Source organism: Sciurus carolinensis, chromosome 9 (assembly GCF_902686445.1).
Source record: "Sciurus carolinensis chromosome 9, mSciCar1.2, whole genome shotgun sequence".
Lineage (NCBI taxonomy): Eukaryota > Metazoa > Chordata > Mammalia > Rodentia > Sciuridae > Sciurus > Sciurus carolinensis.
The window spans coordinates 53,168,535-53,184,254 of NC_062221.1; the positions used below are offsets into that span (position 1 = coordinate 53,168,535).

Below are 15,720 nucleotides of genomic sequence, written 5' to 3' on the forward strand. Positions count from 1 at the left end.
CATAATATAAAAATATAATACTCTGCATTCTTTTTAATCTAGCTCATGATTGATACACCTACCAGTCCAATTACCAGTGGACTTCCATTATTTTTTGTGATAACAGTAACCGCCATAAAGCAGGTATGAAATACTTCCTATTATCGTTGTTTTCACCCAGTTATTTAGAAGTCACTAAATCTTTCCACAACAAAGAAACATTTATTATTGTGAAAAGAATTTCTATGAGAAAGTAGTAGCCAGTCTATTATATTTCAGATACCTGGTGACTGATAAATGATTACCATTGTTAAAATATGTTGCTCCTTAGGAAGCCTCTAAAAATGAATACTATATGTAAAAACCAATGTATATATGAAAAAGTTTATTATAATCCTCTTAGTAGAGTCTGGTGATATTTAAAGAAAATGTTGTTCAACGGAATATATTTATAGGGAGTAAAGCACATACTTCTGGCTTGAATATTTGTGAATAAATGTTGTAAAGTGCTTTCCTACTTTTTACAACTTTCTTTAGTGAAGTTGGCTTTTATGTAAAGTGGCACCTTAAAAGAAAAAGTTTTGGCCAAATTATGAATTTACATTAAAATCCAGATGTAGAGATTCAAAATTATTAGATAAACATACTAATTAAGAAAGACATTCTTAGAAATGTCTTGTTGTTATAGCTAGCACCTCTCAAAAAGTCTCAACAGTCTCAGTTACTCAGAGATGATCCCTAACACCTGAGAGAGTTAATTGAATTTTCTTATCTAAATGTGATGAACATTCATTTTATAACATATAGGACTGGGCATGGTGGCACACGCCTGTAATCCCAGTGGCTCGGGAGTCTGAGGCAGAAGGATCAGGAGTTCAAACTCAGCCTTCGCAACTTAGTGAGACCCTGTCTCTAAATACAAAGTAAAAAAAGGACTGTAGATGTGACTCAGTGGTTAAGTGACCCTGGATTCAGTCGTACTACCAAAAAAAGAAAAGGTGCTGGGATAAGGTTTATAGATCAAAATGAAAATAAAATAGAAAAACACTTTGGGATGAAGTATATTTTTTATTATGTAAGGAGGATGAACAGAGTCTATACATTAACAATTATATTATGCATCTAGGGTAGCAGAGAATATTGTGCCACAGTTTAATTTCTTTTTTCACTCTTCTGTTGAAGACTAGAATTTGTGCATATAATTCAGTAAGCATTCAAATCATTCTGTTCAGTTTTGCAGATGTCATTTTTCTCATCAAAGTAACATATTTATCCCTTCAACCTCTTTTCTATATATACTTTCCTCTTAGGTGATTTCTTCTAGTCTGGTAATTAAGTTCCATCTGTATGTTAATAGCTCTCAAATTTATATCTATCTTGAAACTATTCTTTGAATGTCCAAAACATGTACAACTGTTTGCACAGCCTTTCCACTGAACATCTCACAAGAAACTCAAACAGAACTCTTGATGTTTTTCTCTCTAAAGCTGAACTATTCCCCAGTTTATTAATGACTCTGCCATTTCTCCACCCCAAACCTTGGCATCCTCATGCTTTGACTGTTTTTGTCCCTACCTTCAAGATCTACCTTATTAGTCCAAGTTACCATGATCCCTTCCCTGGACAATTGCATTATTTTCTTAATCGTCTCTGACTTCTACTCTTGCTCTCCTGATGTTTCCCTACATCAACTAGATTGATCAGATAATACCACCCTCCCATTTAAAACTGTGCAGTGGTTTCTTGTCAAACTCTGACCAAAACACAACCCCTTTCAATGATCCGCACAGCCATACAGTCTAGTTCCTGGTTCCTTCTTCATTTCCCAGTTTTTCCTTTTACTTACTGTCCTCCAGCCATACTCCTCTCCTTGTCCTCAAATGCAGTAAGCATGCTCCTGTCTCAAAGCATTACGACTAGCTATACTCTTCCTGGAAAGTTTTTCTGCCAGATTAATTGCATGGCTCAATTCCTCATTTTACTGAGATACTTGAACTTTGGCTTTTCCTGGTCACACCATTCCATTCCCTCATTTTTTTTTTTTTCTCATCTTTTTCCTTCATATCACTAATGGACTTGGTATTCTGTTGAATTAATGTTTGTTTTATAAGTTTTATCATTTTCATTCAAATGTTTAGCTCTGTAAGGGCAGAGACTTTTATATACTCGCTTATTTCAGGTGACCTGAATGAGACTATACGTCTATAGGGGCTTTAGTAAGTATTTGCTGAATAAATGAATTAAGTAAGCTATTGAATATTTTTTAAAGCAATGTAAAATGTTGTTAATATGTCTTGCCCTTATTTCCCAGTATACATTGGCCAAATATGAACTGCATTTAATTGGATTTGATACCATTAAGTGAGTTGAAAAAAATTATGGTGGATGCCTATCCATAAGTGCATAAAATAAGCACTTAGTATAATTACAATAATAATTGACATCCTGTCTCTTTCTAAAATGGGTTAAGTAAAAATGCATAAAATCTAAAGTAGGAAGCAGGAAAATTATACTTCAAACCTGAGTTAGTATGGTTATTGCTGTTAAGTACTAAATTTAAATGAGAATTTCTTGACAACTAAGGCAAAGGGTAAATATAAAAGGTTATATAATTTTCAAAGAGAAAATTTAATCTATAAGGCTTTTCTCCCTTTCTCAAAACAAAATTCCAGAACTTGGATTTTTCTCTTTTGCAACAGTGATTCCTGAGTTTTAGTCATTTAATAAACACAGAAAGTACTTCCTTCCATGTATTATTCAGTTTTATGTCTGTCACTATATATCAACAGTATAAATTTTAGAAAAATTGTAGAAGTGAAAGTTGCCATGTTCCAATCTTCCGGTATTCTTTTCTTCTCCCTTTTTAGTTTGCTTTTGCATTTTTCACTTTTACCAAAATAGGAAAGACTATCACCAGTTGTTTATTTTTATCCTTTCCCATCTGTATTTACATGTGATGTCTTCTCTCCAGTTGTGTAACACAAGATATAGTGCTCTGGTAAATAAGATGGTCTTTACCTTCTAGGAGCTTTAACTCCATGAAGTAGGAAGGTAAGACCAAATACAAAAATAACTGCATAGAGTGGTAATAAGATCCACTAGACATGGCTGTTCAGAAAAGGGATGAAACACTTCATCTGGATGATCAAGGAGGATTCTGTGGGGGAAATGTTATTTAGATGATAAATAACATCTAAATGTTATTTGGATGGATAAAATGACAAATGAAGAATATAAGGTAGAAACAAACTCAGAGACCTAAATGCAAGAAGAGGCAAGCCTATTTTGGGGAATTAATTACAAGACCACCTAATGTTTGAGCCTCTCTAGGAAAATACTAAGAGATAATACTAGAAATGAGCATAGATACTAAATTGAGGAAGCTGCAAGATTCTTTGCTCTAAGGATTGAGACTCACTAAGGGGTTTTGAGTAAGATAGTAAATTAAAACAATGTTGTAGGAAGATTAATCTGGCAGTAATGTGTACAAGGAATTAGAATTTTAAAACTTGTATTAAAAAGATACTGCTTTTATTGTTATTGCTTTGCTTTTACTCTCATCCAACTATAAAAGCGAGTGTACTTTTTGACAGTTTCAGAAAAGATGTTTTGACTCTCAGATAAATTTTTCTCAAATTGACATATTTTAGATTAACTAGGGCCAATATAATTTAGCTATCTTGAGAACACTTCCTAAAAAGGTTTTCCCCTGAAATAAAAATAGACCTTCAAAAACAATCCTTAATATTTTGCCTTATATTTTCTAGCATTTTAGTATTTTAAAAGTAATACGTATACATTTTTAATGGAAGCAATCCAAAATAGCATAAAGCAAAATTCTTTACATTCCTCACTTCCAGTCAACTAATTCTCCTCCCCTGAAAGAGCATTCTCCTCGTGGTATCTATCTGAAGTGTTCAAATAGGCAAGCATATTTTTCCACAAATGATAGTGTAAAACATAGTCTACAGTGTTCTATACCTTACTTTTTTATTACTTAATGTTATCTCAAGTATCATTTCATTATCTGTACTTATACTCTACCTTGGGTCCTTGATAAAATAGCATAGAAAGTCTTTTTTACTTGAAAAAAAATTGCCATTCCTTAACATCAAAAGATTCTTGGTGAAATAGGTATGTTTGCTTCCCTTTCTAGTGATGATCTATATAATCTACCATATTTTTTATAGTACTACAGATTGAACATCCTTTATCTGAAATGCTTGGGACTAGAATTACTTTGGATTTCAGAATTTTTTCAGATTTTTGGGATATATGTATATAATAAGATACCCTGGGGATGGGAACCAAATCTAAACACCAAATGTATTTATGTTGTATATACACTTCATACTCTTGGCCTGAAGATAAACTTCATGCAGTATTTTAGATAATTTTGTGCATAAAATAATGTTTTACACATGAAGGCAGGTTGGAATTTGCCACTTGGGGCATCATGTCATTGCTCAAAAAGTTCTGAATTTTGGAGCATTTTGAACCTCCAATTTTCAAGTTATGGATGCTCAACCTGTAATTATAATTAATTCTTTTGGTCTCTTGTTTAAGAAGTGAAGAGAGTCAACCTCAGTTTCAAAACCTTCTTTTTCTTCTGTTTATAGTCTATAATAATGCTATGTGAATTTATGTTTTGTGATTAAAATAAAACATTATTTGTACATGAAAGTGATAGAATTTAGTGATTGAATAGTGTTAGGAAAACAGGAATCAAGAATAACTTGGCAGCACATGCCAAATATTTGTCAAGATATTTATTTGTCAAGATAGAAAACATGGAAAATACAACATATTTGGGGGGAAAATCCTAAATTTAGTTTTTAATATATTTAAGACATTTATGAATTATCAAAATGGAGATACTAATACAGTTAGATATTCAAGTTTGAAATCCAGAAAAAAGATATAAGTTGGAGATATAAATTTCAGAATTATCATATATTTTATACTATTTGAATACTCAGAAATAGCGAGAGTGAAGTGTGAGAAGAGGGTCCACAGTGGTGACATGAAAGCAATCTCTAATAAGGAAATGGAGAAGTAGCTAGAGAGGTCCTATGGAAACCAGGAACTATGTGTATCATGAAAACCAAAAGAAGAGTGTTACTTATAAGAACAAATGTCAAATACATAGTGAATGAAATATTTTAAGGAAGTTTTTATGTGTTTTCTTTTCTTACTTGATCAAAATGATTTAAAATTATACTGAAAAGGGTATCTTTTTATTCTTTGGATATTTACAGGGATATGAAGATTGGTTACGACATAACTCAGATAATGAAGTAAATGGAGCTCCTGTTTATGTTGTTCGAAGTGGTGGCCTTGTGAAAACTAGATCAAAAAACATTCGGGTATGCATCTGGTAAATAATAGAAAATAGTATTTTGATATCACAGCATGAATTCCTATCTTGATTATACTTTAGTTAAAGCCTGTTTTCCTACACAAAATAACATGATAGGGTAGAACTCAGTGGTAGAGTGCATGCCTAGCACGTTGAAGGCCCTGGATTTCATTCCTTGCATGACAAAAAAATAAAATGAAATTAAATACTCTGAGAAGCCACTTATTTAGAATCCAATAAAAATAAGTCCTTACCTTTGAAAATCTGTTTATTCACTTTCCCCCAAAATTTTCCATAGGTGGGTGATATTGTTCGAATAGCCAAAGATGAAATTTTCCCTGCAGATTTGGTGCTTCTGTCCTCAGATCGACTTGATGGTTCATGTCATGTTACAACTGCTAGTTTGGATGGAGAAACTAATTTGAAGGTTTGTTCATATAAATGAGTGCTGTTCTTGGTGAACAAAATAGCTTTGGTTTATACTGGTATTTTCCTTTGGTTAAAGTAGTAAAGTTTGACCTGATGAAGGAGAAAATTTTCAAGTTACTGAAACTTTTTAAAAAGCATAAAGGTTTTAAAAAGAATAAATGTTATTATGTATCTATTTTAAGAGTAGCCCAACATGGTTTAGTCAATTCAAGTCGAAAATAGAAAGTGTTTTTAGGAAAAATACAGTCTGTTAATATTTGTGATGATTTTTTACCTAAGGGACAACTTTAAATTCCCTCAGTTTTCAGACTACGGCCATGGGTGAAAATTCACATTTTCCCCCTATTAAGTTGCTTATAATAAACTTTGAACAGTAGTGACTTTACACACAGACCTCACTTCCTTATATATAAATGACCTCCATAGACAAGTAATCTCAGCAATCCTTTTACTTATTTTACATTCTTTTTTCCCTTCTGTTTTCTTATCTAGCTGAGTGATTTCAAGTATAGTAGGTTTCACCGTAAAAGAGACTGGAAGTAGCCAGTGTCTAAAGTCACATTTGAATACTGTTTAATCCCCTTTTTTCCCCAGACACATGTGGCAGTTCCAGAAACAGCAGTATTACAAACAGTTGCCAATTTGGACAGCCTTGTAGCTGTAATAGAATGCCAGCAACCAGAAGCAGATTTGTACAGGTATGATGTTCAGTGTACTCATTGTAAGTCCTGTTAATAGACTTTATTCTTATTTTTTTATAACCATAGGCATAAAAATGAAATCTTTATCTAATTGGTGATATTATTTGTAGAGAGGATAAAGGAAGGGTAAAATTGAGGGCAGCAGTGGTGGAAGGGGATAAAAGCAGAATTTGCCAGAATTCTAAGCAAAAGGTATGAATTTAAAGGCAGTACTTTTATTCACATGCCTTTCATTATCTTCTACTGTGTTATCAACCAGCATGCTCTAAGAATCCATAGAGCTGCAGAAGTGGTTTTATTGCTTTCAAGCCCTCATAGATTTTGACCTTTAATAAATATACTGACAGATTACAAAAGCATTGTAATTGGACTAATTTTTGTTGCCATAAGCAAAGTAAAAGTTTATGAGATTTTTTTGTTGTTTCATATTTTACTAGTTTTATTATTATAGTTTTAAAATATTTGCTAATTTTATAGATGATAGTTTTAAACTTTTTTTATTAGAAAGGTTAAACAGTTTCCAGTGCTTGGTTTTGTTTTTTTCCCTTTTAAACTATGATTCTTTTCAAGTGCCTGTTTATTAATTGGGATTACATCATTCCTTTTAAAGAACTTTTAATAGCTTATTGAAAGCAACTATCATGTGGTAATAAGTGAGCTGTGCTAAACTACTGAAAGAAGTGAAAACTAGAGGAACTTTCTATTTAGGAACAGCCTCTAGCATGTGCCTATTTCACAGTCTTCTTTTTTTCTTTTCTTGACTGCTAAAGCAATTATTTTCTTTCTGCCCCTTTATGCTTTGGTCTCTGACACAGCTCTTCTACATCTAAGATTTTTTCCTAACAAAATAATAAAGTTCTGCTCCTAGGGATTTATCTTAATGAAAATATGAAAGGATATTTATACAAGATTATTTAGTCAGGGCTATATTGTTTAGGCTGTTCATAAGTTGAGGGCAGAAAAACCTAAACTTCATATTAGTGGTTTAAATACAGTATGCAGTAACCCCAAAATGCAATACTATGTGTGGCCATTAAAAATAATGATATAGATATGTTTTTGATAGGGCATGTTAAGTTGGGAGAAAAATGTTACTATAAGTATTTATGTTGTGATCCTGTTTTTAAGATACAAACATACATGCATACATGCATATGTGTATAAAAAAGCATGGAAAACATACTCCAAAATATTAAGTGTTTGTATTTGATTGAGATTACCAGCCTTGTGATTTTTTTAATGTTATCTGTACTGTTTTATAAAATACTCATGTTATTTGGGTGTATATGTAACTTTTATATTTGAAAAGGGGATGATAAAGTGTTACAATTTTGAAGAACATCAAAATGTGGATTTGAAACAAGGGATAAAGAAGGTACAAGATGGGTTGATCCAGTATGGAACTGACCTAAACAGATAACTTAGAAGTGCTTAGGAGCAAAGATAACAGAGCAGATCAAAAGAAAAGAAACAGATCCTTTGTTAGAATTTAACTAAGGGAGACAAAAGTACTAATCACAAATCATCTCTGTAAGATGTCCAGAGAAACACTAGCTGAATTATTTTCTTTGAATCTAAATTCAAAGTCTAGGAGCCAGGATTACATAAAATTACACTATACATGGAGAAAATGAAAACAGTACTTCTCATTGACATGAACTGAAGGAAGTAGAAATAAGAGACTAGAAAGAAACAATGAAGCCAAAGTCTCCAAGGGATAAACGATCTGTGACCTGGAAACAGAATAATAGGGGTCATTTGGAAGGGAGTACTTTCTTTGCCTAAAGATTAACTTGAAACTCTGTCTAGAATTTGCTTCTCACTATAGTAGAAAATAACTGTTTTCTTGAATTGACTCCTTGCTCTGGTGCTGTTTTGGTGATAAAAGTTGGGATTGAAAGACCCATTATACCACTCACTCTAGACTTCAAGCAGTGGGCACTTTAAATATAACTGTGAGGCTAAAGAAGTTCAGAAGTTCACTGATAATGCTTTTTGCTTTCTACTCTATCCTTCCCACTTAATTTATACATTAAGTAGTTGCTCAGTGAATATCTGTTGAATGAAGGAATAAATAAACAAATGTATAATTTGTACAGTGACATATAGTTACAGGAGTCTTTAGTAAATTGTAATGAAATATATAAACATTTGTTATTGGCTAAATAATGTATGTATTTTGTGTAACAATTATAAATTCTCATGATCAAAGGAATAATAACAACATATAGCATTTATATATTGAAAACATTTTTTCATTTATTAATTACCTGGAGTAGAGATGGCAAGAATATTAAGTTTTTCAAAGCCAAAGGACTATTTTTATAATTTCTAGCATGAATTCTGGACCATTCATATATGGAAAAGGTTGGTTTTTGTTTTACACATGCAAATAGCTCTAAAACTAAGGTGTTTCACCCATTGATTTTATAAGTAATATATTTTTGTAACATAGTGCATTCTTTCATAGATTCATGGGACGAATGATAATAACTCAACAAATGGAAGAAATTGTAAGGTAAGAATAAATTCACAGTATCTAATTACTCTTAAGTGGAAACTGTTTGGGGGAGGAACTAAAAGGTAAAGGGAGATTAGGTAAACAAGTAGTGCATCATGGAAAAGGTTAATATAAAAGCATTTAGCACTTCATATGCTAGTAATTTATGGCAGCAACTAATGAAGGTAAAATATCTCATGAAATGTTATCAAGTAATGTAGTAAGATTTGTATATTTGTATTTCTTTCTCTAATAATATTAGGTAGTAATTTAAAAGGAAAAAGCTGCTGTGTTCAGATCCTTATGTATTTAAAGCCATAAACACAAAGTCAAGAACATGAGGGCTTGGAGGCATAGCAAAGTGGTAGATCATGTGCTTACCATGCATGAGGCCCCGGGTTCAATCCCCAACACCAAAACAGTGAAGAATGTGAAAACTTTGTATGTAATATTTAGCAAGTATAAATGCAGGGTTCTTGACTTCAGAATCATTCATTTCAAACTGGAGTGTTTAGGGGGCCAATCCAGAACCATTCACTCACTCTTCTGATTGGTTTTTTCCTTGGTTGGTTGTTTTGGTTGGTTTTTCTTCAAAATTCAGGTTAATTTTCAGCATCTAAAAGAAAGACTTTGGGTCAGTTCAAAGACTGGGTAGTATGGTTTTTTCCTTGGTTGGTTGTTTTGGTTGGTTTTTCTTCAAAATTCAGGTTAATTTTCAGCATCTAAAAGAAAGACTTTGGGTTAGTTCAAAGACTGGGTAGTAGAAATAAATTACATTGTTACTCATGACCTTAAAACTTAATTTAGAGTCAATGTTGGAATCAGCCCTGGAATTTCTAATCAAATTTGACATACCACCTCTTTTGGGGACACATGTTCATTTTATATTGGCTGCATGAAATAAAGTCACTATCTAAATGAGTTGAGCATTTTTTTAATGAAATCCTTAAGATAAGCCCTCGAAAATATATGCATCAGCACTGATTCACATTTTTAATAAATGTTAACACAGAAGTACATTCAGTAAACTTTAACAAGATCTTTATATGTTTAGGATCTCTGCTGAATAACTGACCAGGTTTTATTTTTATTTCTGTTGTGAAATATTGAAAAATATGTGGATACATCATCTGAATGAGCATTAAGATATTGTGACTGGTAAAGGAACAACAATTATGTGATTTCAGCTCCTAGTGACCAAAAAATGAATCACTTTTCTTATTGCAGCAACTGAAGTGAACTGCCTTTTAATCTGAAGTTGTTATTTTAGCCCAATTTTGTATACCAGTGTGAACTCAAAATATTTCTTTCCATTGTTAAAACCAATATTGAGTGCAAAAGAATCGTTTTATAACTTCTGAATAGTTAGTTACAACATAGAGTGCCCTCCAAATACAACTATCTAATAAAACCATACTTGTTAAACATGTTCCAAACACCTGACCCTCCTTGGTTCTGTTGCATTCTTATAGTGTTTGGGTTTGCAGATACTTTCATAAATGGTTCAGATTTCTGTTCGATTTAGAAAAATGTATATGTATGTTTCAGAAAAGCATAAGGAATAATAGCAACACACTGAAAGTTTTTTTTTAACTTATCCATAACAGACTCTTCATTTTGCTATCACTACAATTTCCTTTCTAGTTATACCTTGTCGTTTTATATCTCCTTTATGGAGAGAAATTCAAACAGCAAGAAGACCTGTGCTCCAAGAAGTATTGAATGCAAGTAGTCAAGTTATAATGTGCCTCTTGCCTACAAAAAAACACTAACATACTTTCTGCACTATATTTTATAATCCAGCATAATTTTAATTGTGCAAACTCATGCATTTATACAAAAATCATACTATAGTTGTTTATATTGCATTTTAATTCCATATTTTCCCTCCTAAAACTGTTTATTAATTTTGCTCAAGTTTTTAAAATTTTATCTTCTACTAAAATTTCTTAAATCACTGCTTAATCTTTAATTTTTTTACATTTTGTTTAAAAATTTTGAAACCAGTGACTTTGTGAATTTATTTACATGCATAATTTAATTTTTCAGCCACTAACTTTAAAGTGACTGAAATGCTAAAGCAGGTGTTTGTTGTTTTAATAACTAACATCATGGTTGGAATAGGTAGCAGAGTAGCTGGGATTTTGATTTTATATGAAAGCAGATTTGTAGCTTATAGCTTAACTACCTCCTATCGAAGATGTCCCTTAATTGAATTGAATTTTTAATATATTCAATGCTTTTTGTTTTTCTCTTTTTTCTTAGACCCTTGGGACCCGAGAGTCTCTTGCTTCGTGGAGCCAGATTAAAAAATACAAAAGAAATTTTTGGTCTGTACATATTTTAAAATTTTTTAATTATTATTTTGTATTGATACTTTAAAGTATTTTTTAAGAGCACAGCACATATGGTCTTTTGGTTAAATAATTCAGTTCTTAATTTAATATTATATATTATAATTTTCTTACAAAGATTGAATTAATGTTGTATTTGTTATTGTTAATCTTTGTTGAGTATTTTGTTGTTTTTTGAGTAAGAGACTAAAAACTTGCTCTTAAACTGTCTTTGTGGATACTTATAAAATGACACTAAGAAAATAATTCTGATATTTCTATTAATGTGGATGAGAGCTAATATAATCTAGCATCTTGGTATAATAAATCACCTCTATAATTCCTTTATTATTATTTGTAGTTTAGATTAATAACTGATGTTTCATTCATACATGTGTTCATTTATTCAACAAATTATTGTTGACCTCTGTCTATATACCACATACTATTGGAACATATGCTATCTATATCAAAATAATTAATAAATAGTGCTCTTGCCTTGTAAAATGAATTTAGTACACTCTGAACCCACCCTACACCAACTGTGAAGTTGGTAATAATCTTAGCTGTCAGCTAGTTCCTTCCATGTCAGGAATAGCTTATAGGATCCAACCCATTGTTGCCCACAGTTTATCAGGTTTTCTTCCTCGTTCTCTTTCCTGTTACCTGTACTATGTCTTACCTCTCAATATTAGGCTCTCTAATATTTTTTTTTTTAAGAAAATAACAAGGATTGGCAAGGATGTGGAAAAAATAGAACCCTTCATCATTGCTGATGGGAGTGTAAAATGTGACAGCTGCTGTATAAAACAGGTTGGCAGTTCTTCAGTAAGTTAAACATAATATCACCATATGACTCGGCAGTCTCACCCTAGGTATATACCCAAGAGAACAGGAAATGGGTGTTCAAACAAAAACTTGCACAGGAATGTTCATAGCAGCACTATTCATAATAACCAAAGGTTGGGAACAGCCAAATGTTCAACAGCTAATGAATGGATAAATAAAATGTGGTATATCTGAATAATAGAATAGTATGTAGCCATAAAAAGGAATGAACTAATGCCATGAACATGGATGAGCCTTGAATAGTGTGTTAAGTGAAAGAAGTGAGACATAAAAGGTCACATAATATATGATTTCATTTATTAAAATACGTAGAATGGGTAAATTCATAGACACAAAGTAGATAAGTGGTTCCCAGGGGTTGGGGAGAATAAGGAACTAACTGTTTAATGGGTACAGAGTTTTCCTTGAGAGTGATGAAAGTATTCTTTGGTAAGGATGGTTCTACAAAATTATGAATGTACTAAGTGCCACTGAAAATGGCAAATTGTATGTTATATGTATTTTACCACAGTTTTTAAAAATCCATTGTAATGTTCTGAAGGCAGAAACCAAAGTAAATCTCCAGGGCTTTTAGAGCTCAAGTAAGTATATTTCAGCCTATCTTTCCAGTAGTGCTTCCTTCATGCCTGTTTTACCTTAAAGCAGTGGTCCCAGTTTTGTATACTCTTAAAATATATTTTTGAATGCTTTTAAGTAGTCTGTTTTCTGTTGTTTGCCTCAACACCACCATTTCCTGTTGTTTCATTCTGGCTATTTTCACACATTCCAGTGCCCTTTCTCATTTGATTTATGACCCCTGCCTTTAAGGAATCTTTCTAATAATAAAAATTCCAGGACAAATCTTAAAGAGTGCATGATTAGTCCTGTATTGCTTCTCAGATCTTAGTATTTAGTGTTAGGAATGAACATTCACTATCTCTTTGATTCTAGACATTTTGTTAATTTTTCATACAGACCTCCCAGTACTATGAGGTATTTTTCCCCCAATTAAAGATGGAGAAATTGAGACTCAGAGAGATTACTTATACAAAGATGTGGAACTAGTATTCCAACCAAGGTCTAACTGCAAAGTTTTTATAAGGTTGATTTTCCAAATTTCATTCATTTCCAGTTTTAGTCCTGATATTACTGTCTTCTCACTCATCTAAGAGTGAGAATATATAAGCATACATTTTTTAAATAACATTTTCATTGCATTTACATAATTACTATGATGGATATCCATATTATGTCTCCAGTGCTTATGGAATGATGTCTAGACTGAAGATTCTGGTACCAGGACTTTCACACATAACCCCAGTACATAGTTTCAACCTAACAAAGTGATTTTCTGTTTCTGTTTTTGTTAATTAGCCCTGTTAGCTCTGTCTATAAGGCACATATATCTTTTTCATCCTTTTTCTCTGTCATTCCAACATGAATAATATCTCTTTCATTCAGGTATCTATTATAACTCAGGAACAGGACTCCAATGGCCGCCTCTTTCAGTAGGCTGAATGAGTAGGGTTTCTACAGAATTGAACTTGAAAAGACTTTAAAAACTTAAAAGACTTAAAGAAAAGCCAGAGTATAAGACCTGTCAGACAATCCTTTTTTAAAGATGGTTTCATGTTAATGAGTACATTTGTTTCCTGTGAAACATCCCAGAGGATTATTTTGAAAAGAAGTTTCATTTTGTTTTGTAGGTGTTGCTATATACACTGGAATGGAAACTAAGATGGCATTAAATTACAAGAGCAAGTCACAGAAACGATCTGCAGTAGAAAAGTAAGAAAAACTGTTTTCACCTATTTATACATAATTCTAAATATATATATATATATATCAATAAAATCGTGCCCTTGGAAGACAGGGACAGTGTCTTATATTTTTGTATACAGATAGCATTTTGCATGATATCATACTAAAGTATGACTTTAAAAATAAATAGTGTGTTGGGTAAACTGTAGAATCACTTGATCAGACTAATCTTCCTATGATCATAATTTTTAAAAGGAAAAAAAATTTTTTTAAATAATCAGCTGTTAGAAAGCACTGGAAAGTGCCAAAAGTAGGCAGAAACCAGCAAGGAGCCTAATCCTGAAAGATGTCAGCAGTGAGGGAAGAGATTTGAGTGCAGCTTTTTGTCTGAGGTCACTCCCAATTTCTGTACTGCTTAGGACATCACAAAGTCTAAGTATGGAATGTGGATTCAGCTCAGTGGCATAGCACTTGCCTAATGTGCATAAGACCCTGGGTTCAATCCCTAGTACTGAAAAAGAAAAAAAGAAGAAGGGGAGGAGGAGGGGCTAGAGAAGAAGAGGAAAGAAGAAAGTCTGAACTTAAGTGGATTAAAGTATCAGAGGACAAGTTCAAAGGTGGAAGAGCAGCTAGAAAATTAGGGACAAATATGTAAGGAGAGAGCTAGAGAACTCCAAAATCTATCCATGAATGTCTTTCAAATCCTTGCCTGACTACTAGAACTATATATATGTGCAAGGTAAACCTAGTGGGCTTGGCAAAAAAAAAAAAAAAAAAAAAAAAAAAAAAACAGTAGTAGGAAGCTGAAAGAACTGAACAGAGAATTTTACTTCTTGCTGTGGAGACAGAATTAAGGGGTTAAGCCAACCAGGTTAACTGCCTACTAACATAAAAATTAGCACTCTCCTGAGAAATATGAAAGAAAAATGAAATATGAAAGACAGCCTATTATTTGTAATGTCCTGAATGCCATAAAAAATAAGCAAACATAAAGTACTTGCCTAGCATACCCAGCATCCTGCCTTTGTTACCTAGCACTACCAAAAAGAAAAACCTGCATTGAAAAAAAAAATGTAACTCATACTTAATAGGAAAAAGGATTCAGTGGAAATTGTCTCCAAAATAATCTAACTCTTAAAATTAGCAAATAAGAATTTTGAAGCAAGGATCTAAAAGAAAATATGAATGAATAAATGGGAAAACTCAAGAGTTTTTGTTCAAGAGACTGCGGCAATGGAACAGTTCAGTATCTTCATAGTAGTGGTTAATCTATATATGGCATTAAATAGAACTATTCACACACATACAAATGAGTACCAGATTTTATAAATGGTGAGAATGAATCTACAGTCTAATTTACTATACTGTAACAATGTCATTTTTCTGGTTTTGATATTGTACTACAACTATATAAGATGTCAACATTGGAAAAATCAGGGCTAAGAGTACATGAGACTACTGTTTTTAACAACTTGCTGTAAGCCTATAATTATTTTAAAACAAAACAAATTTAAAGGGCAGGTGCAACCAGGCATGGTGGCACATGCCTGTAATCCTAGCTACTTGGGAGGTTCAAGTAGGAGGGTCTGAAGTTCAAGCCAGTCTGAGCAACTTAGAAAGACTATCTCAAAATAAAATTAAAGTTGGTGGGATAGTGGTGAGAATGAGGAGGTCAGTGGTGGAGCATTTGCCTACTATGTGCTAGGCTCTGGGTTCAGTTCCCAAAATTAAAAAAGAAAAGCAGTTAATGAAATGATAAGATAAAAGAACCCCACAAAAAATAAAAATTAAATGTGTAATTGGAAAGAAGATAAAGTACAGATGAAATGA

At 32.4% G+C, this 15,720-nt stretch overlaps 1 protein-coding gene across 1 annotated transcript in view; it reads left to right on the forward strand.

The window, feature by feature from the left end:
- Positions 1-15,720, forward strand: part of Atp11b (ATPase phospholipid transporting 11B (putative)) — a 111,993-nt gene that overhangs the window by 23,220 nt on the left and 73,053 nt on the right. Inside the window, 7 exon segments of the mRNA XM_047563261.1 lie at positions 43-123; positions 5,238-5,345; positions 5,637-5,765; positions 6,362-6,465; positions 8,939-8,986; positions 11,234-11,298; positions 13,836-13,917. Of these exon segments, the coding sequence (XP_047419217.1) occupies positions 43-123; positions 5,238-5,345; positions 5,637-5,765; positions 6,362-6,465; positions 8,939-8,986; positions 11,234-11,298; positions 13,836-13,917 (617 nt within the window).